This window comes from Notechis scutatus, chromosome 6 (assembly GCF_049901735.1).
Source record: "Notechis scutatus isolate UNSWTSFEM ecotype Mainland chromosome 6, rNotScu1.2, whole genome shotgun sequence".
NCBI lineage: Eukaryota > Metazoa > Chordata > Lepidosauria > Squamata > Elapidae > Notechis > Notechis scutatus.
In genome coordinates, this window is record NC_142014.1 from 46,496,461 (window position 1) to 46,519,546 (window position 23,086).

Consider the following 23,086-nt stretch of genomic DNA (forward strand, 5'->3'; position numbering starts at 1 on the left):
AGTCATCCGCACCTGCTGCCGGCTAACCAGAACAACTTCATGATGATAGGAGGGACTGCTACTGGTCTGTAATCATTGAGGTTATTGATAGGGAACTTCTTTGGCAGCAGAACAATGGTTGGAAGCCTTCAAACAAGATGGAATAGTGGACTGGGATAAAGACTGATTGAAGATCCTGGTAAAGACTCCAGCCAACTGATCAGCACAGTCTTTAAGCACTCGGCCAGAGATACCGTCAGGACCGGCAGCCTTTCTAGGGTCCACAGCCCTCAAAGTGCTCCTCACCTTCTGTTCCTCCACAATGAGGTGGGGGCTACAATTGGCTGGTGGTTGTATTTTATCTATCTCTGATGTCTCCATTTCAAAGCGAGCAAAGAAATGATTCAGTTCCTCTGCCGATGAAGCATCTCCCTCAGCAGGGATGACATTGGTCGGTTGATGGTTTGTAATTTGTTGAATCCCTCGCCATATCTGCCTCATGTTATTGCTATAAAAATTATCCTCTTATAATCAGTCTTGTCCTTTCAAATACCTTTCTTCAAATTAGCTCTGGCAACACTGTATCTTGCCCCATCACCGGACCTAAAGGCCTTGGTCTTGTCACACAAGAGGTGCTGGACTTCCTTGGTCATCCAGGGTTTCTGATTAGGATAGATCCTAATACGTTTATCCACAGTGATAGTATCTGTGCAGTGTTTGATATAACACAGAACAGTTGCAGTGTGCTCCTCTAGGTCAGGGTGATAAAAGATGTCCAATTTGTGTTCTCAAAACAATCCTGAAGTTGTTGGGAAGCATCTTCTGGCCAAGATTTCACTGTCTTTATTATAGGCAGAGTCCGTCTCCTAAGAGGGATGTACGCTGGTACTAAAAGCAGTGACATATGGTCTGATTGTCCCAAATGTGGTAATTGTATAACCTTATAGCCATATTTGATGTTGGAATATACTTTGTCCAATATGTTTGCTCCTCTAGTAGCACACTTAACAAGCTGATAGTATTTAGGGAGCACTGCTTTTAAATCAGCTTGATTAAAATCCCCCGCTATGATATGCACAGCATCAGGATACTTATTCTGCTGATTACTAACAACGTTATACAAGAATCCCAAAGCTATGGTAGTATTGGCATCAAGTGGGAGATAGACTGCTGTAATCAAAACCACGCTGAATTCCCGTGGAAGATATATGGGTCTACGTTTTAGAGTCATATACTCCAGATCCATGGAGCAGTGGCTGTCTACAGTCTTTGTATTGATCCATCAGCTTTTGTTCACATAAAGGCTGAAACCTCCCCCTTTGATTTTGCCAGTGAGCTATGTAGCCTTCCAGCTCAACAGCTGCAACTGGAATGAGTGAATGAAGCCAAGTTTCTGTGATTAGCAAAACACAGCAGTTCTTGATGAATTTAGTCTTTGCAATCTGTAACCTTAATTCATCCATTTTGTTAGTCAGAGATCTTGCATTGGTAAGAAATATACTTGGAATTGAAGGTTTGTGTGGAAACTTACTGAGCCAAAAGAAAATCCCAGCATGACATCTTCTCTTCCTCTTCCTGTTCCTCTTTCTCCGCCTCTTCTTCCTTCCTACAGGGATAGTGATCCATGGCTCCCCCAGGGTCCTAGCTGCCTCCTTCGGTATTTTATGAGAATGTATAAAATCATCTGTAATAGCCTTTTGACATTTCAATCCAATTTGTAACAAGGCTTGCTGACTATAGATGCTCCTTGCCCCACAGGATTCAATCAAGGAAAGGATCCAAAACACACACAGACTCATACACACTATACACTTGCCAATAAATGCAAGAGGTTAATCTGTAGGTTAAATATTAAGGGGAAAATAAAAGTCAGATTAGGACAATGTATTTATTAGGCCAATTCAAAACCACAATTAACATGCATTGTACAAACATTAGGCAAAACTATAAACAACAAATAAACAATGAGGGCAAACACCATAGCCATAATATTGGTAAATGATGTAATCATGAAACATAATAGTTATTATGGTCGTAAACAGCATATAATGATTTAATAATATCCAATCCATTAAGAATACATGTGCACCAAGCTATTCATAATACAGAAATGGCAAAATAAGATACGTACAGAATAATAATAATAAAAAGTGTAGGTCAACTTTTTCACTTGAGCTACCTTAGCCTCTAATGAAGTATACAATGACAATCTATCCAAGATCAGCAACTAAAAACGTATTTTTGGTTTGATACATTTCACAATCTTAAACTTTATACATTAGGACTGCTTACAATATATTTCAAAACACTGAGCTGTCTGAAGGAGCCTAAACATACCCCTCATAATAGTTCTGTACTTTAAAAAGTCTTGCTATGTCACTTAGATGTTAAATTCTTCATCTATCCTCAAGCTCATTAGAGATGTTAAAGAATTTAACCACAGATGCTGCTGGAAACAAAGGCTAGGTTTGAATTCCAGCAGATTCATGGCAAAATGGATGCCAGCACGAACAAAGTCTCACTGATATTCATCCTTCCAAACCTGTCTCACTGTTGAAAATGTATGAAGTTATCAGGAATCTTTGCTTTTTCTTCAGCAAAAAACCCCACCTCCCCACAGTCACAGCAGACGTGGCCTCACCTCAGGGACTGATTCTCTTTTATAGTATTCTCGGAAGCAGCTCTAAGAAAAGCCTGCTGTGGACTGTGATAGGCAGATCTTTGACTTGTGTGCATACATATACATGTACATACATAAAATGCTACATATATCATAAAAATAACAATTAAAAGAAATTAAAACAACTAAGAAGTAAAGGAAAAGGAGAGGAAGAAAACGTAAAAGTGACAAAGAAAATCATTTTTTTCAGACAATATTTGCTACCTTACTCTTGTAGCAGCAAAGCAAAATTTGGCTACCTTATGAGTAATAGTGATCTTATGATCTGCTAGAACAGGGGTGTCAAATTCGTGGGCCATGGGCCAGATGTGTCACGCGCTGATGCCCATACCCGATTTAACGAAGGAGACAAAAGTCAAGATACGTCACGTGATGACAACGTGATGCCACAAGTTTGATACCTCTGTGTTAGATGATAGGAGACATACCAATGATATTGTGGAGGAAAAAAAGCCAAGAGCCAGATGGTCTTACACATTTTCAAAGGAAGTAAATTCTCTGTAGATTTTAAAAAGACCAACCCATTTGTGTCTGGATGGTTGATTAAAAACAAACCCTGTCAAGCAAGAAGCAAGAGGAATCAAACTGATTCACTCATTCACCTATTCCTATCTCTAGCATTGCTACTGCCTGCCTTGGAATCCTGCGTTTGTTCAGCCTCACAGGAATCTAACACACAAATGTACCTCATGAAGCCTTATGGTGCCCTGTGTCTTTCTAGGAGGCTGCTACTGAGCTTTACCTTGTTCCACATGCTCAATGACTTTAAGCGCTTTTCTTGCAGCCCATCCTCCCATGGATACATGGTCCTCTGTCGCAGCACTGGTTGAAAGAGAGTCCACAGAAGAAGGGTGGCACAAAGCTTTATTCTCTGAAACTGCAAAAGCCCAGAAGAAATAAATGCTGGCCTCAAAAGCGAATAATAATGGAAATAGCATCCCGATGTAAAGAACAGTCAGCCATGAAAAATCTTTGTAATAGTGTTGTATTCAAAACCTCAGGCACTGGTCAAATTCTAATTTCAATGTATCCTTTTAAGCCGAACGGCTACTTAACTATCTACATGTAACTGTTTACAGATTCAAAATAAAAAAAATGAAAAATATGAGAGATACATAAATTGGAAAATTGTTTCAGTTATAATATTTTGCTACACTTCCTTTGGCAGAAATAATGGCTTCCAAATGTTTCCTGTAGGTACCTAAAATCTTTCTGCTTCTGCTTTCAGAATGTTTTAATACTCTTCTCAGAACTCTTCTAGCTTAGACATGTTGTCAGAAACATGTCTCCTGGTTTGCTTGAATTCTCCATACAGATTTCAATAATGTTCATCTAGATATCATGCAGGCAGTGGTTGGATTCAAATAATTTAACAACTGGTTCTCTGACCTAAAGATTTCTTCCAACAACCAGTTCACCAAGCTGCTCAGAAAGTTAACAACCGGTTCTCCCAAACTGGTGCGAACTGGCTGAATCCCACCACTGTGTGCTGGCCTTCCATAAAATTTGTATTTTTTTTTCTTTGCTAACTGCCATAGTTGATTGGGAGGTAAACTTCAGATTGTTGTCTTGATGAAATAGCCCAACTGTGGTGGGATATTAGCTTCTATGACATTTCTATATAACTGGGTGCATTTTTTCATCTACCTACCCAACATTTCCTATGCTTAGGAAGGCTGAAATGAAAACTCAGTGCTATAACATTATTTACACACACACACACACACACACACACACACACGCCAGATTATTATTTATCCTAAGAAGATATTGCATATAGGGAATTGTAGTATCAATGTACAGAAGTATTGGCATAATGCCAGATTGTAATTGATAGCCCTATATACAACAAGTCATGCACAAGAATAAAATTGTACTGTATGCAATGCAGTACTATCATAAAACAGACAGGACGTACTGTTATTAATGCTCCCAATTTCAAGTGAGAAGTTCATATTTTCCCAAGTCCTCAAATTACTGTGAGCCTAAGTACTCACCCAAGGCAGCTGCTGTGCAATGTGCGATCATGAAGCCAGAATTTAGACCTCCTTCTGTAACCAAAAACGGTGGTAATTCACTGAGTGATGGGTTACAGAGTCGTTCAATTCTCCTTTCACTAATTGCAGCAAGTTCATGAACACCAATTGCAAGGTAGTCTAAAGCCTGCAAATTAAATAGTTTTAGACATAGGAATTTTAGCCTTCTCCACCTCTCGCCAATTCCAATATTAGCAAATACATGTTAGAGAAAGAAATTTTAGACACCTACCTTGGCTGGATATTCACCATGGAAATTTCCTCCAGAAATTGTCTCCTTCCGGTCAGCAAAAACCATCTTTACCAAAAAAAATTAAGAATTAACATGACAGGTTTAAAAATTATTCCTTTGATCAGATTAAATTCCACATTTTAAATTATATTAATTTATTTACTTATTTCATGATACAGGTGGGACTTAGCAAATCATTTTAAAGTAATTTGAATGAGAGGTAAGCACCTACCCTTTTGAGGCATAGAAAATATATGATAAAGTCAATAGGCTTGAATGTTTTTTGCATAAATATAGAATTGAAGATTGGTTGCTAAATATAGTAAGAGAGCTATAATAATGGAACTAAAAATAAAGGGGCATAAATGGAATATTTACTAAATGGTTCAGTTCTGAGCAAGGAGTCAGACCAGGGTACATGATGTTGCCTTAAATGTTTAATGCATTAATGTAGAAAGATAGTGGATACTATGTAGCTTCTTGTGAGGAATAAATCATTTATCTATCTATTGTCTATCTATATTGATCACCACTTTATCTAATCTAATCTAATCTAATCTAACCTAACACAACTTAATCTAATAATATATCTTCTATCATCTATCTGTCTCACAACCTAAGTTCACTTCTTGTAATAGAACTCCTAAAGGGAAAAAATCAATTTATTTTTAAAGGAAATAAAGATACCGGATTGTCAGTTGCACTATTGATCTCTGTGGTAATTATGTTATTTACAAAGGCAATTGTGTCATTCACAACACCATGAACCTATAAGAAAAAGACAGGTGTTAGTTATTTTTGGTAAACCATTATTCATTTTAGAGTTAACCTTCCCAACCTGTCACCTTCTGTATGTATTGAACCATAACTTTCTACATTCTCAGCCAATATAAGCAGATGCTTCAGTTTAAAAAGTCTGTTAAAACAAGTCCACCCTTTCCATTTTTATTGATCAAACAGAACATTAGTTTCATAATAATGCATGATATTTTGTAGACAACAAAAAGTATGTAACGTATATTTACAGCATACTTTACAGGGTTTAAGTCAGACTGATGTTTGGTTGGATCATCAGTGTGGGTAGAACATACAAAGTTAAGGAAAAGTAGATATTGTGTTGCCTCAAAAAATAATAAATAAAGCCTGCAAAATATCTCTAATAAGTTTCCTGTGCAATACGCTACATGCGTTTAATAAGTTTAATTATAACTACAGTGCATGCAGCAATGCTTAACTTGTTGTAAATAATCTATTCACATGTGACACTTTTTCACTATTGTTAAATTATTCTCTAGAACAGGGGTGTCAAACTCATGGCATCACAGTGTTGTCATATGATGTATCGGGACTTTTTCCCCCTTCGCTAAACTGGGCATGGGCAGGGCCAGCACGTGATGCATCCAGCCCGCAGGCCGCAAGTGACACCCCTGCTCTAGAATTATTCAACTAATTGTTGAATTATTATTTGAAATGATAGTGCCATATAAATTCTATTTCTGTAACAAAGATAATCTCTGATTAGAATTTTTTTTTCATATAGTATAATCTCTTTGAAGTCAATCTCAGCTCTTGGTGACTTTGATAAAGATGTCCATAAAATGTTGGCAACAATAGGAAATGGTTTATTACTATCTTCTTCCAGGCTGTTTTTTGCAAGTACCATACTAAAGCCCTGATATTCAGGATAGGATCTACATACTATGCTATATCCAATCAGAATTACCTTTGAAGTTCAGACAAGATTGCCTAGATACTATAATTTGCTCAGACTGTGAATGTTTAGAGGCCCACATGCTGAAGTAAGTCTCTTTCAAGTAAAGATTGAGTGAAAATTATCTCCTTCACCTAAGAAGTCGTTTTCTGAAATTAGCCTGCAGGCCTGGTATTTCCTGTTGATTTCCAATCCATGTGCTTCCCTGTCTAACCTTGCTTAATTTTTCTGACTTCAGTCAAAGTTGACTGGATGCTGCCACTTAGCTACATGCAGATGGTTCTACTTATTAACAAGTGCCATTCTTAAGTACAATTGTTGAAATTAATATTTTCTGTTAATGTAATCAGTTTTACTTGTGAATTGCAGTTGCTTATAAAACTAACTTTGGTTAACTTGGAAAGTATATTAAGATCCTGACTACATACTGTATATCTGAAGGAATTTCTGAAGTTTTACCTGAGGGCAACAACGTAATGTGTATGCATCTTGCACTCTATCACAAAATCTATGCGATTCTGTCAAAGAAACAAAGCAATTATTGTTTGTCTTAGAATATCTGCATTAATATTTTGGTGAAATCTTCACACTGCTGTATTAAAAGATGGAATATGCATTGAAATATTTTGTAAATGAGTTATGTGGCAACTGTTTCCACTTCTGTAACTCTGGATTCACATAGTAACACTTACAAATATATTGAACTTTAGTGATTTGGCTTTACTTCAATTCCATGTTCCTGGTCTTTTTTGTACCTTGTTTTTAATTGGAGATGCGGCCACTAATCTATATTCAGTCCTTGGTCTCTAAGTTCTTGATTTGTTTTTAATACTCCTTGGGGATCTAAAACTTCATAATATATAGCCATCTTTCCAATTTCTAGGGTATTGGGGTGTATCAATGCCTCCATGGCGGATACCCATCCTGGAATTTTTATATAATGTTTGTTTTTTATTTCCCCCCATATTCACATTAATGAATCTCTAATTATATGTCTGTCGAAGTAAGCTTGGGTCTTACTTCCTGGGTTCCACATGAAGGCATGCCACTCTGGCTGTAAATCATGCCCCTCTAAAGTTAAGATTCTTTTATTTCTTAGATTGGCCCAATCTTTAATCCGCATTAAACCTGCTGCTTTGTAATATGTTTCCCAGGCAGGGAGTCCAAATCCACCTCTGCTTCTATTATCCTGCAATGCACTTAATTTTATCCTTGCTCTTTTACCTGCCCAAATGAATTTCGTAGTCATTTTATTTAAATCCAAACATTTTTATCCAATTTTACCAGAATTGTTTGAAAGAAGAAAACTAGCCGTGACCCTCTGTCGCAGAGATAGCTGTATTTTCTCCCATTTTTCTAAGTCTTTCTTTATTTGCTGTACTAAATTTATATAATTATCTTCTTTTGCTTATTTTTGAGCATCTGGCTATAAGCCAGATGCCCAAATATTTAACTTTCTTTGCAATTTGTAGACCTGTTTCTTCCACTAATTTCTTTTTCTGGTTATCTGTTAAATTTTTTGTTATCATTTTAGTTTTGTCTTTGTTAATTGTTAGACCAACTACTTCCCCTGTTGTGAATGAATAAAATTACTAAGCCACATGCAAAGCAGGTTTTGGAAGCCTGCACATTTGATTGGTCCTTAAACAATGAACAAGGATTGCTTCATAACAAGGCCCTGATTGGCCAAGCTTAGGACACTTCTTATTGGTTATTAGTTTAAACTTGATGCACTTAGTATTGGTTAAGAGGGTAGCAGCCAACCCTATAAAAGGGGTTACTGCTACCCATAGCTTGCTCTGTTCTGTTCTATTTACTGTTAATAAAGAGTTGAAGTCACTGGTCAGATCTCTGGTCTCCATTACTCTCCAAACATAACACTGGCGACGAGGATGGGATGCGGAGACCGGAGAGCTGACTGATCTACAGAGCAACACACAGAGCACGTGGTCGAACACGCACCATCAACGGCAACATGGCCAGCGGTGCCGTACCACCCGCTCCATTCAACCCAGAAACCGAAGACTGGAAGTCGTACATGGATAGGTTCCAGATGTTTCTGGAGACCAACAATTTGAAAGACGCTACAACCAGCAAAAAAAGAGCCATATTTCTAACCCATTGCGGGCCTACCGTGTTTAAAATGGCAAAATCACTTGCCAAGCCAGCCGAAGTAAAAGCGATGGACTGGGACGTCCTCGAGCCTTTGCTACGGGCTCACTACGCGCCCACCGTGCCAACCTTAGTCAGAAGACACGAATATTACCAGAGGGACCAACGGAAAGGTGAAAGCCTTGCCAACTACATCGCAGACCTCCGCAACCTTGGAGGCCTCTGCGGATTCTCTGATTTAGAAGAAGCCCTCCGAGACCGCCTGGTTCTGGGCCTAGAAGACGGCACGATCCAGAGCAAAATTATGGCTAAGGGGAACATCAGCCTCACCGATGCCCTCATAGAAGCCACTGCAGCGGAGGCGACCAAAAAGTCGGCAGCCCGAATGCGCCGCACCAACGCACCGCTACGTCAACTCGCCAAAGATACCTCGCCTCGCTCAGAGAGACACCGGTATCGACTCACCACGAAGACCTAGAATCCCCATCAGAAAGCGATGAGGAAGAGGTCAACCGACTCCGAACGGAACGAGACCAGTTCACACAACCCTCATCTCGACCTTGTGCAGGATGTGGGGTGAATCACCCCCGATCCAGCTGCCAATTCCTCAACGCACTCTGCCACGTTTGCGGGAAAAGAGGTCACATCGCAAAGGTTTGCAGAAGCAAACAAAACTCCAAACCCTGACAGGCCGAATACCAGTCTTCAGGATTCTTGGCACACCCGAGACAAACTGAATCACCAATGGGGAAGCCACTCCTACAGAAACAAACCGTCCACCACTTCCACCAGGCGTGAAGAAACCAGGCGAGAAGAGACCCACCAAACAATTACCATAGGCCACGCCACGTCCCTTGATGCCGGGAAAATCCGAGTAGAGGTCGCTATCGAAAACAAACCTTGTGTAATGGAGGTGGACTCAGGATCATCCCTCTCGATGGTGTCCTGGAAGACGCTTCAACAGCTCATTCCGATGATCCGCCGCCAAGACCTCAACCCTCAAAGGGTTATCCTCAAAGATTACCAGGGTAACCGAATTCCCGTTGTCGGGTCCCGCCCGATTCAGGTCTCTTTCAAGGACCGCACCGTCGCACTGCCACTGACTGTCGTGGACCGTGACTGGCCTAGTCTTTTAGGCCTTCAATGGTTCAGACCGCTTGGAATCACTGTAGGCGGAGTCCACCATGCCGAGAGCAACGATTGGGAGGAAGCCCTCGTGCAAGAATTCCAAGACGTTTTCACGAACGGACTAGGCAAGTACAAGGGGACCCCGATCTCATTTAACTTGAACCCCGAGGTAGCACCCATCCGCCTTAAGCCGCGTCGGGTGCCGTTCGCCCTGAAACCTAAAATCGATGAACAACTCGATAAGCTAATAGAACAGGGCGTGCTGGAACCCACCGACCACGCCCGATGGGAAACCCCAATAGTGACGCCTATCAAGCCTGATGGGTCACTGAGAATTTGCGGAGACTACCGGGCCACCTAAACCACGCACTTCAGCAAAGTGCGTATCCAGTGCCGGTAGTGCAACACCTGCTCCATTCCCTGGGTGGCGGGAAAATTTTCGCTAAACTAGACCTAGCACAGGCATATCAACAATTGCCTGTAGATCCGGCCACCGCGGAGGCGCAAACTATCATCACGCATAGGGGCGCATTTAAATGCAACCGGCTCCAGTTCGGGGTGAGCGTCGCTCCTGGAATTTTCAGAGCTTAATGGAAAGGCTGTTACAAGGAATAAGAGGGGTCGTATCGTATTTCGACGATGTGCTCATCGCCGCCCGAACAGAGACATTCTAGAAAAAGCGACTCCGCACAGTTTTACAAAGGTTCCAAAACGCAGGCCTCAAAGTTAAAAAAAATAAATGCCAGTTATGTACCGAAAGGGTGGAGTTTTTGGGATACCTCCTGGACAGTCAAGGAATCCATCCCACTGAGGACAAATTAAAGGCAATTAAGAAGGCCCCACTCCAAGGAACAAGGCAGATCTACAGGCGTTCCTTGGACTTATCAATTTTTATAACGTCTTTTTACCCAATAAAGCAACCGTAGCTGAACCATTACATAGACTCTTAGACAAAAAAGCAACGTGGGTTTGGGGACAACGTGAACAAAACGCTTTCCAACAAGTAAAGAAATTGCTAACTTCTGATTCTGTACTTATGCAGTACAACGAGACTCTGCCGTTAACTATTACTTGTGACGCCTCACCTTTTGGGGTTGGAGCAATCCTGGCCCACGTATTACCGAACGGAGCAGAAGCTCCCGTCGCATTTTTTCACGAACTTTAGCTAAAGCTGAAAGAAATTATAGTCAGCTGGATAAAGAAGCTTTAGCTATTGTGGCGGCAGTTAAAAGGTTTCATGAATATGTGTATGGGCGTGCGTTTACAATAATTACTGATCATAAACCACTACTGGGGATTATTGCGGGTAATAAACCAACCCGTATATATTGTCCCCCAGAATGACCCGCTGGTCTGAATTCTTGGCGGCGTACAACTACACCTTGCAACACCGCCCGGGAAATCAATTCTCCACGCTGATGCATTGAGCAGAACACCGCTTCCAGAATCGGTTGAAGATCCAGCCCCAACCATTACAACGTTGCAAATTGAGACTCTACACGCGCCGCCATTGACGGCGAGAGACATTGCCCTCGAGACAAAACGAGATCCGGTCCTGCAACACCTCCTACGCTGGGTTGAGCGGAGTTGGCCAACAGAACAGCTAGCACCTGAATGGGCGCCGTTTAAAGCACGCCAAACCGAACTGTTTTCTCAAAAGGGCTGCATCTTGTGGGGCGATAGAGTCGTAATCCCGAGCAAACTGCAAAGAACTGTTTTAGCGGTATTGCACGACGGACATCCGGGCATAGTGCGGATGAAAGCACTCGCACGGAGCTATGCCTGGTGGCCGGGAATCAACAAAAGAATCGAGGCCTGGGTCGCTACTTGTCAACGTTGCCAAGACGTCAGCAACGCCCCACCTAAAGCAAGCCCAACCGAATGGGAAACTCCGAGAGGACCATGGTCCCGTATCCATATTGACTTTGTGGGGCCTACAAAGGGCACACTTTCCTTATTACAGTCGATGCCTATTCAAATTGGCTCGAGATCCATCGAATGAGCACAACTACAACGGACTCAGTTATCAACAAATTAAACAGGTTATTTGCCACACATGGTTTTCCGGACGTCCTCGTCTCGGATAACGGCCCACAGTTCACAGCATTACCATTTGAACAATATCTTGCTGACGGGGCATCCGCCATGCGCTGACCTCGCCCGCGCACCCTGCGGCGAACGGGCGTGCAGAGCGCATGGTACAGTTTGTAAAAAAGACCCTCCACAAAATGGAATTCGGAAACATCGATGAGAAAATCAATCGGATTTTATTGTTGCAGCACATCACGTCCCACAGCATTACCAACAAAACGCCCGCCGAACTTCTTATGGGGCGGAAACTACGATCGCACCTCGACCGGCTCCACCCGCATATGCACCCGAAAAGCCTTTCAGCTCCAGCAGCAAATGCCGGGAATTTAAGGTAGGCGATTTAATCTTTGCCAAAAACTTCTCCGGCGACTCTTTATGGATACCCGCAACCGTTACCCACCTTACTGGGCCTAAATCTTACTACCTGCTAACAGACGATGGGAGGGTGTGGAAACGCCACATAGACCAACTCCGTTCGAGATTACTACCCAGCGCCCATGGCTCCCGGGTTCACCAACTGAGGGGGAGCAATATCGAGGAAATTGACTTCGATATGACGGATAGCAGGCCAACGGAAACCCTACGGCCCAGCGAAGTACCAGGGATTGAAGCGGGGAGGGAGTTGACTTTTCCATGGGACTTGAACACGGGGGAAACTGAACTGCGAAACCCCGAAGAAACACTGATTGGCGGAGACAACAACAACGGAAGCAGCACGGAATCACCATGCAGCGAAACGGAACTTAATAAAGATCATCCAAGCGCTCCACGGAACCGGACTTGAGAACAAACCCGGTGGAGCCACGGAAATCATCCAGACAGACCAAACGGCCTGTCTACCTTGAAGATTTTGTTACAGCTCCCTCAAACGGAACCCAAGGGGGAGGGGTGTTGTGAATGAATAAAATTACTAAGCCACATGCAAAGCAGGTTTTGGAAGCCTGCACATTTGATTGGTCCTTAAACAATGAACAAGGATTGCTTCATAACAAGGCCCTGATTGGCCAAGCTTAGGACACTTCTTATTGGTTATTAGTTTAAACTTGATGCACTTAGTATTGGTTAAGAGGGTAGCAGCCAACCCTATAAAAGGGGTTACTGCTACCCATAGCTTGCTCTGTTCTGTTCTATTTACTGTTAATAAAGAGTTGAAGTCACTGGTCAGATGTCTGGTCTCCATTACTCTCCAAACATAACACTGGCGACGAGGATGGGATGCGGAGACCGGAGAGCTGACTGATCTACAGAGCAACACACAGAGCACGTGGTCGAACACGCACCATCAACGGCAACATGGCCAGCGGTGCCGTACCACCCGCTCCATTCAACCCAGAAACCGAAGACTGGAAGTCGTACATGGATAGGTTCCAGATGTTTCTGGAGACCAACAATTTGAAAGATGCTACAACCAGCAAAAAAGAGCTATATTTCTAACCCATTGCGGGCCTACCGTGTTTAAAATGGCAAAATCACTTGCCAAGCCAGCCGAAGTAAAAGCGATGGACTGGGACGTCCTCGAGCCTTTTGCTACGGGCTCACTACGCGCCCACCGTGCCAACCTTAGTCAGAAGACACGAATATTACCAGAGGGACCAACGGAAAGGTGAAAGCCTTGCCAACTACATCGCAGACCTCCGCAACCTTGGAGGCCTCTGCGGATTCTCTGATTTAGAAGAAGCCCTCCGAGACCGCCTGGTTCTGGGCCTAGAAGACGGCACGATCCAGAGCAAAATTATGGCTAAGGGGAACATCAGCCTCACCGATGCCCTCATAGAAGCCACTGCAGCGGAGGCGACCAAAAAGTCGGCAGCCCGAATGCGCCGCACCAACGCACCGCTACGTCAACTCGCCAAAGATACCTCGCCTCGCGCAGAGAGACACCCGGTATCGACTCACCACGAAGACCTAGAATCCCCATCAGAAAGCGATGAGGAAGAGGTCAACCGACTCCGAACGGAACGAGACCAGTTCACACAACCCTCATCTCGACCTTGTGCAGGATGTGGGGTGAATCACCCCCGATCCAGCTGCCAATTCCTCAACGCACTCTGCCACGTTTGCGGGAAAAGAGGTCACATCGCAAAGGTTTGCAGAAGCAAACAAAACTCCAAACCCTGACAGGCCGAATACCAGTCTTCAGGATTCTTCGGCACACCCCGAGACAAACTGAATCACCAATGGGGAAGCCACTCCTACAGAAACAAACCGTCCACCACTTCCACCAGGCGTGAAGAAACCAGGCGAGAAGAGACCCACCAAACAATTACCATAGGCCACGCTACGTCCCTTGATGCCGGGAAAATCCGAGTAGAGGTCGCTATCGAAAACAAACCTTGTGTAATGGAGGTGGACTCAGGATCATCCCTCTCGATGGTGTCCTGGAAGACGCTTCAACAGCTCATTCCGATGATCCGCCGCCAAGACCTCAACCCTCAAAGGGTTATCCTCAAAGATTACCAGGGTAACCGAATTCCCGTTGTCGGGTCCCGCCGATTCCAGGTCTCTTTCAAGGACCGCACCGTCGCACTGCCACTGACTGTCGTGGACCGTGACTGGCCTAGTCTTTTAGGCCTTCAATGGTTCAGACCGCTTGGAATCACTGTAGCCGGAGTCCACCATGCCGAGAGCAACGATTGGGAGGAAGCCCTCGTGCAAGAATTCCAAGACGTTTTCACGAACGGACTAGGCAAGTACAAGGGGACCCCGATCTCATTTAACTTGAACCCGAGGTAGCACCCATCCGCCTTAAGCCGCGTCGGGTGCCGTTCGCCCTGAAACCTAAAATCGATGAACAACTCGATAAGCTAATAGAACAGGACGTGCTGGAACCCACCGACCACGCCCGATGGGAAACCCCAATAGTGACGCCTATCAAGCCTGATGGGTCACTGAGAATTTGCGGAGACTACCGGGCCACCCTAAACCACGCACTTCAGCAAAGTGCGTATCCAGTGCCGGTAGTGCAACACCTGCTCCATTCCCTGGGTGGCGGGAAAATTTTCGCTAAACTAGACCTAGCACAGGCATATCAACAATTGCCTGTAGATCCGGCCACCACGGAGGCGCAAACTATCGTCACGCATAGGGGCGCATTTAAATGCAACCGGCTCCAGTTCGGGGTGAGCGTCGCTCCTGGAATTTTTCAGAGCTTAATGGAAAGGCTGTTACAAGGAATAAGAGGGGTCGTATCGTATTTCGACGATGTGCTCATCGCCGCCCCGAACAGAGACATTCTAGAAAAACGACTCCGCACAGTTTTACAAAGGTTCCAAAACGCAGGCCTCAAAGTTAAAAAAAATAAATGCCAGTTATGTACCGAAAGGGTGGAGTTTTTGGGATACCTCCTGGACAGTCAAGGAATCCATCCCACTGAGGACAAATTAAAGGCAATTAAGAAGGCCCCCACTCCAAGGAACAAGGCAGATCTACAGGCGTTCCTTGGACTTATCAATTTTTATAACGTCTTTTTACCCAATAAAGCAACCGTAGCTGAACCATTACATAGACTCTTAGACAAAAAAAGCAACGTGGGTTTGGGGACAACGTGAACAAAACGCTTTCCAACAAGTAAAGAAATTGCTAACTTCTGATTCTGTACTTATGCAGTACAACGAGACTCTGCCGTTAACTATTACTTGTGACGCCTCACCTTTTGGGGTTGGAGCAATCCTGGCCCACGTATTACCGAACGGAGCAGAAGCTCCCGTCGCATTTTTTTCACGAACTTTAGCTAAAGCTGAAAGAAATTATAGTCAGCTGGATAAAGAAGCTTTAGCTATTGTGGCGGCAGTTAAAAGGTTTCATGAATATGTGTATGGGCGTGCGTTTACAATAATTACTGATCATAAACCACTACTGGGGATTATTGCGGGTAATAAACCAACCCCGTATATATTGTCCCCCAGAATGACCCGCTGGTCTGAATTCTTGGCGGCGTACAACTACACCTTGCAACACCGCCCGGGGAAATCAATTCTCCACGCTGATGCATTGAGCAGAACACCGCTTCCAGAATCGGTTGAAGATCCAGCCCCAACCATTACAACGTTGCAAATTGAGACTCTACACGCGCCGCCATTGACGGCGAGAGACATTGCCCTCGAGACAAAACGAGATCCGGTCCTGCAACACCTCCTACGCTGGGTTGAGCGTGGTTGGCCAACAGAACAGCTAGCACCTGAATGGGCGCCCTTTAAAGCACGCCAAACCGAACTGTTTTCTCAAAAGGGCTGCATCTTGTGGGGCGATAGAGTCGTAATCCCGAGCAAACTGCAAAGAACTGTTTTAGCGGTATTGCACGACGGACATCCGGGCATAGTGCGGATGAAAGCACTCGCACGGAGCTATGCCTGGTGGCCGGGAATCAACAAAAGAATCGAGGCCTGGGTCGCTACTTGTCAACGTTGCCAAGACGTCAGCAACGCCCCACCTAAAGCAAGCCCAACCGAATGGGAAACTCCGAGAGGACCATGGTCCCGTATCCATATTGACTTTGTGGGGCCTACAAAAGGGCACACTTTCCTTATTACAGTCGATGCCTATTCAAATTGGCTCGAGATCCATCGAATGAGCACAACTACAACGGACTCAGTTATCAACAAATTAAACAGGTTATTTGCCACACATGGTTTTCCGGACGTCCTCGTCTCGGATAACGGCCCACAGTTCACAGCATTACCATTTGAACAATATCTTGCTGACCGGGGCATCCGCCATGCGCTGACCTCGCCCGCACACCCTGCGGCGAACGGGCGTGCAGAGCGCATGGTACAGTTTGTAAAAAAGACCCTCCACAAAATGGAATTCGGAAACATCGATGAGAAAATCAATCGGATTTTATTGTTGCAGCACATCACGTCCCACAGCATTACCAACAAAACGCCCGCCGAACTTCTTATGGGGCGGAAACTACGATCGCACCTCGACCGGCTCCACCCCGCATATGCACCCGAAAAGCCTTTCAGCTCCAGCAGCAAATGCCGGGAATTTAAGGTAGGCGATTTAATCTTTGCCAAAAACTTCTCCGGCGACTCTTTATGGATACCCGCAACCGTTACCCACCTTACTGGGCCTAAATCTTACTACCTGCTAACAGACGATGGGAGGGTGTGGAAACGCCACATAGACCAACTCCGTTCGAGATTACTACCCAGCGCCCATGGCTCCCCGGGTTCACCAACTGAGGGGGGAGCAATATCGAGGAAATTGACTTCGATATGACGGATAGCAGGCCAACGGAAAACCTACGGCCCAGCGAAGTACCAGGGATTGAAGCGGGGAGGGAGTTGACTTTTCCATGGGACTTGAACACGGGGGAAACTGAACTGCGAAACCCCGAAGAAACACTGATTGGCGGAGACAACAACAACGGAAGCAGCACGGAATCACCATGCAGCGAAACGGAACTTAATAAAGATCATCCAAACGCTCCACCGGAACCGGACTTGAGAACAAACCCGGTGGAGCCACGGAAATCATCCAGACAGACCAAACGGCCTGTCTACCTTGAAGATTTTGTTACAGCTCCCCTCAAACGGAACCCAAGGGGAGGGTGTTGTGAATGAATAAAATTACTAAGCCACATGCAAAGCAGGTTTTGAAGCCTGCACATTTGATTGGTCCTTAAACAATGAACAAGGATTGCTTCATAACAAGGCCCTGATTGGCCAAGCTTAGGACACTTCTTATTGGTTATTAGTTTAAACTTGATGCACTTAGTATTGGTTAAGAGGGTAGCAGCCAACCCTATAAAAGGGGTTACTGCTACCCATAGCTTGCTCTGTTCTGTTCTATTTACTGTTAATAAAGAGTTGAAGTCACTGGTCAGATCTCTGGTCTCCATTACTCTCCAAACATAACATCCCCAAATTTCTCTATCTCCTTCATTAGCTTTGGTCCTGATTCTATTGGTTCTTCTGTGAAAAATACAAGGTTGTCTGCAAATGCTTGGGCCTTATATTCTTCTTTTTTAATTTTTAACCCTTTTATTTCCAGATTAGATCTAATTCTTATCAACAAGATTTCTAAAGTCAGGATAAAGAGCAGAGGTGAAAGAGGACATCCCTTTCCTTATTTCAAATGAATTTGTAGATTCCCCATTATTTATTATATGAGCTTTCTGAACTGAGCAAATTGACCCTATCGTTTTTCCAGATCTGTCTTTGAATTTCATATCTTTTATCTGCTGGATCATAAATTGCCAATTTACCTTATCGAAAGCCTCTTGGGCATGCTGATAGTATTTAGCGCAGCCTGTTTCTCTGGATGGGCCTCATAGTACTCCAGTGCATTGATTACCGTTCTTGTTTGTGTTTTTTATTTGTCTTGTTGGTAAAAAGCCATTTTGGTCCTAATGTATTCTACTATTCAATATTTTTTTTCATTCTTTCTGCCATGATATTCAGAAAAATTTTGTAATCTGTGTTTAATAAAGAGATTTGTCTATATATTTTTTAATCTATGTGGTATCTGTGCCTTCCTTCAGTATCAGGGCAATGTAAGCTTCTCTCCATGATTCTAATAGCCTTGCTTCCATTAATACCTCATTGCAAAGTATCAGATCAATTGCTTCTTCTAAACTTTTATAGACTTCCCCTGGTAATCCATCCATTCCTGGTGTTTTATTATTTTTTTTGTTTTTGGATTGCCTGTCTATTGTGGTATCCCTATTTAACATTACCCTTTCTTCCACTGTTAGTACTGCCATCGTCTCCCCTTTTAGATAGTGATTTATTTTCTCATCTGCAATTTTCTCTTGCTTATAGAGCTCTTTGAAGAACTCTTGTGCAATCCCTTTTTTCCTTTCCATATTATATTGTAATTTCCATTCTTTATCCTGTAATTGCTGAATCGTTCTTTTTTCTCTTTCCTTTCTTAATCTATAAGCAAGCCACCTCCCTGGCTTGTTGGCATGTTCAAAATTGGCATGTTGAAGTTTTGCAAATTTCAAAGCTCTTAAATTCTTTTCCTGTTCTAATATATTTAATTTATGTTTGGCTAATTGCTCATTTCCCAGTTTGTTTTGTAGCTGGGTTTCCAAATCTTTAATCTCATCCTGTAATGTATTGTATACACACATATAGAATATTTAGAATTCTACAACTACCGTAAATAGTAGTCATGACTCAAAATATTATTTTAAATTAAGCAGAAATGTCATTTTCAGATTTTTTAAAAAAGATTGTACTACTTGTATAATTTATATATCAACTCCCAATGATTACTCACCTGCTATTTCAGAAGGATGATGATCAGAGTCTAAAAGGGATCTGAATCGAAAAGCTACCTCAATCTGCCCTTGATGTGGTCGCAGTGCATGAATATCTGATTTAAAGTAAGGATAAAGAGGTAAAATATTTTCAGAAAATAAATGAGGGAAGATTGAGGTTTTACCAAATTCACTTTATGGGCCTTTAAAAATTGAGAAAAACATGAAGATATGGAAAAAAAATGTCCCTGTGCTAGGCCACCCAGGGCTTCTCCTGGGTCCCCTGAGGCACCTCTTTCTTTGTTTAATGACCCATGGGTTATTATTTAATGACTGCATCAGGGAGAGCAAGGATGGGGGAAGGTAATATGGCAAACATGTGGACAATTCCCTTAATGGCTGTCACATCTTCTGACCATAATGGGTAGCCTCCATTATGGTTGTGTGCCAAGAACTACCTGTATAGCAAGAATGTCAATGGATCTCAAGTTATGATTTATACAACAAAAAAGGATATTTAGAATTTAGTGGATTTCACTGCATTTATATAGATAAGGAATGTCAAAACAATATTTTTGGAGGTGTAATAAGGATAATGCATCTTTAAAACAGATGTTTTTACAATGCCCTATACTTACCAAGTTTTGGGAGAAAATAATGGATTACGTTAACATGATTGTATGACAAAAAGCTAAAATTGTCAGAGGAGAATATTTCCTGAACTACATGAGATTCAAAACCAACAGCACAAATGAATTCTCTGTGCTCTTACTACTACAACATTGGAAAGATAAATTTATGGCCTGTTCCACTTAGTGAAGACTTGATTATATTTGCTATATATGAGCTGACAGACATAAATTTTATATGGGCCAGTACAATGGAATAGAAGATTCATTTATACAAAATAGAGTAGGTTAAGAAATAGCCATTTAAATGTTATATATAAGATTGGAAGTATCTAGGCAACGTTTCGATGAAGTCTCATTCATCATCTTCAGGCTTCTGTCTTCAGCTCTGTGCTTCTCAGAGTGATGTGAGCTTGCAGCTGCTTCTTCCTTTTAACTGCTAGTGGGGTGTGACTTGATTGGGTGGGGGCTTGGCTGTGTTCTGATTGGGTGGGGGTGTGTTCTCATTGGTTGGGGGTTTGGCTTTGTTCTGATTGGTTGGGGGGCCATGTTCTGATTGGCTGGAGGTGTGTTCTGTTCAGGTGGGGGCTTGGTTGTGCTCAGGTTGGTCTTAGTTACTGGGGGATTTGAGCTGGTGAGCTGTGATCTTGCTGTTTGGCTTCGAGTTCGTGGTCGTGCTGCATCTTCATGGTGGGGGTCAGTTCGCTTCATGTATGGCTCAGAGGGGTTTGAAGTGGATAGTGATACAGCTGCAGTGCGGCTTCTGGTCTGTGGTCGTGTCTCATCTTCTGTGTGGGTGTGAGTCTGTTTTTTACGTGGAAGTGTGGTGGTGGCATCTTGTGTGGCCCTCGTGGGTGTGGATAATGCATATGTTTTATATAAAATCTGTAATACTGTTGTTCATTGCTTGGTGGCAAGCTCAGGTGACTTACAGATGGGGCCAGAAGTATGTTTTAGAATTGCTGAGGGATTTTCTGGAAAATGTCTCTGAATAAAGAACATGTGGAAAATAATGAAGAAGCAAATTACTACAGAGGGAGAGAAAGGCCAATATACAAACAGATAGTCTATACTATGCTTTAAAAATACCAACCCGTATCAAAGGCTTTTGTTGTGCCCTTGAGAACTTCCAGTGTGAGGGCAGCCACAATATCAGCTTGTCTAGCAATTGCATTGGCCCTTTCAACTGCTTCGCATCCCAGAGAAGTTATCATTTGTGTTCCATTGATAAGAGCCAGACCCTTCAAAGAAACATCAAGGGTTATATTCTGCAGAGGTGGTATTCAGCAGGTTCTGACCAGTTCTGGAGAACCGGTAGCAGAAATTTGGACTAGTTTGGAGAACTGGCAAATACCACCTCTGACTGGAGGTTTTACAGTATCTTTACCCTGCCACGCTCACTAAGCCATACCCATAGAACCAGTAGTAAAAAAATTTGAATTCCACCACTGATATTCTGTTAGTCTTTCTGTTCAAAGACATGTGTATGCAGGGGTGGGATTGTACTGGTTCGGACCGATTCCTGCGAATCCCTTGTTCCAATGATCAGCTGGCTCAGAACTGGTTTGCTGCGATGAGCATGTGGGCTTGCCCGCCCGCCCCTGCTCTTTCCTCTGCTTTATTTCCTTTGTTTAGAGCAGGGGTGTCCAACCTTGACAACTTTAAGACTTGTGGACTTCAACTCCCAGAATTCCTCAGCCAGCAAAGCTTTGCTGGCTGAGGAATTCTGGGAGTTGAAGTCCACAAGTCTTAAAGTTGCCAAGGTTGGACACCCCTGGTTTAGAGCACAGCTGATTTGCACAGCAGAGCGGTTTGCCACTCTTCAGCTTTTTGAGTCACAGAGGCTGCAGTTGTAGGGGCTTTTTAAAAATGCGGAGCACGCGTGCGGAGCACATGTCTGGCATGAACATGCACCATCACAAAACCGGTTGTTTTACCAGTGGAATCCCACCCCTGTGTGTGTGCCCTTCTTATATTTTCCTGACTCAAACAACACAAAATGTTTTCTCTCATGCTTCAATCATGCTTCAAGGCAATCTCAGGAAACAGCCTGGGTGGGGAAAGAAGCAACTTAAGTCCTTCGTTCCAACATTTGTTCAACTTGAAATTACTTTTCTGGCAGTCCTATCTCATGGTTGGCTACAATTTACCTTCCTAGCAGTCCTGTCATCTATAAAACTCCATGAAGACATGAAGCTTTAGTCTGAATCTCTTGAGTGTTGCACATATAGTTAATTTACTATTTAAATTTAAATCTCTTTTCTGTAAGTGTCTATGCAGATAAGCAGTAAATGCAAAACACTCAAATGTATTCCATTCAACTACACAAGGAAAGCTTTCACTATATAAAGCAGAGTTCAATTAATCCTGCGCTGAGTACTCACCTGCATTTTAGCCATAGCTAAATAAGAATATGTAAAACAAACTTATGTTGATCTTGGGTATAGGAAAGGTATGAAATAGCTATAAGGGAAGGAAAAGATTGCACAATCCTAAAAAAGAAGGAAAGTGGGAGAAAGAAACTGTTTCCCTATGCTCTAGTCAACATTACATTTTTTTCTTCAGAATATACAGACCTCTTTGATTCACTAAAACAATCCAGTGCTGCATTATGTATATATATAATAAATTATCTGCCAATCAAAACTGTGGTACTAGGAAACAAACATGTATTTTATTACCTCCTTTGGCTTCAAAGTAATTGGTTTGAGTCCATGAGCTTCCAGCACCTATAAGGCAATACCAAGAATGCTTATTAAGTGAGAAAAGCTTTTCAATTGAATTGAAGTTTTCAGAATTCTACATCCAAATATTTTGAAATACCTAACAGCTGTGCATTCTAGAACAAAAATAAGGAAGTAGCCTTAACTTTGCATTCAAGTTTTAGTTTTGATTGAACTGTTGTTTTGAATTTCCAGATTTTTCTGTTTCCTTTTATTGAACTTATTTTTTTACTGTACATCACTATTTAACACATTTGTACTGTAAGAAATGGAAGGTTGCCCACACCAGCACCAATGTTTTTCTTCAAACTGCCTTAATTTAGTGAACTGCTTCTCCTCAGGCAGTAGGTAGCTTCTAATTGTGTTTCTTTCAACACAAACACACACTTTCCCAGGACCAGGACCCCCGGAATGTTAGTGGTTTCAGTTATACAGAGGCTTTTATTCATATTCTAGCAATCTAGAGTACAGGTAGTCCTTGACTTATGACATAATCAGAACCAGAATTTTGATTTAAATTGTTGTGCTTAAAAGTTTGGCACCACAGGACTCCAATTT

The 23,086-nt window shown here is 42.8% G+C and overlaps 1 protein-coding gene across 3 annotated transcripts in view; it reads right to left on the reverse strand.

The window, feature by feature from the left end:
* HAL (histidine ammonia-lyase) overlaps window positions 1-23,086 on the reverse strand; it is a 34,575-nt gene that overhangs the window by 5,482 nt on the left and 6,007 nt on the right. For all 3 annotated transcript variants that reach the window (XR_015750085.1, XM_026694010.2, XM_087968126.1), the window contains exons 10-17: window positions 22,487-22,534; window positions 20,899-21,046; window positions 19,197-19,292; window positions 7,098-7,156; window positions 5,615-5,695; window positions 4,928-4,993; window positions 4,657-4,822; window positions 3,402-3,536 (exon numbers count right to left, since the gene is read on the reverse strand). Coding sequence is in view for 2 of the 3 variants with exons in the window: in XM_026694010.2 (XP_026549795.1) it covers window positions 3,402-3,536; window positions 4,657-4,822; window positions 4,928-4,993; window positions 5,615-5,695; window positions 7,098-7,156; window positions 19,197-19,292; window positions 20,899-21,046; window positions 22,487-22,534 (799 nt within the window). In the remaining variant the exon portion in view is untranslated. The remainder of the gene's footprint in view (window positions 1-3,401; window positions 3,537-4,656; window positions 4,823-4,927; window positions 4,994-5,614; window positions 5,696-7,097; window positions 7,157-19,196; window positions 19,293-20,898; window positions 21,047-22,486; window positions 22,535-23,086) is intronic.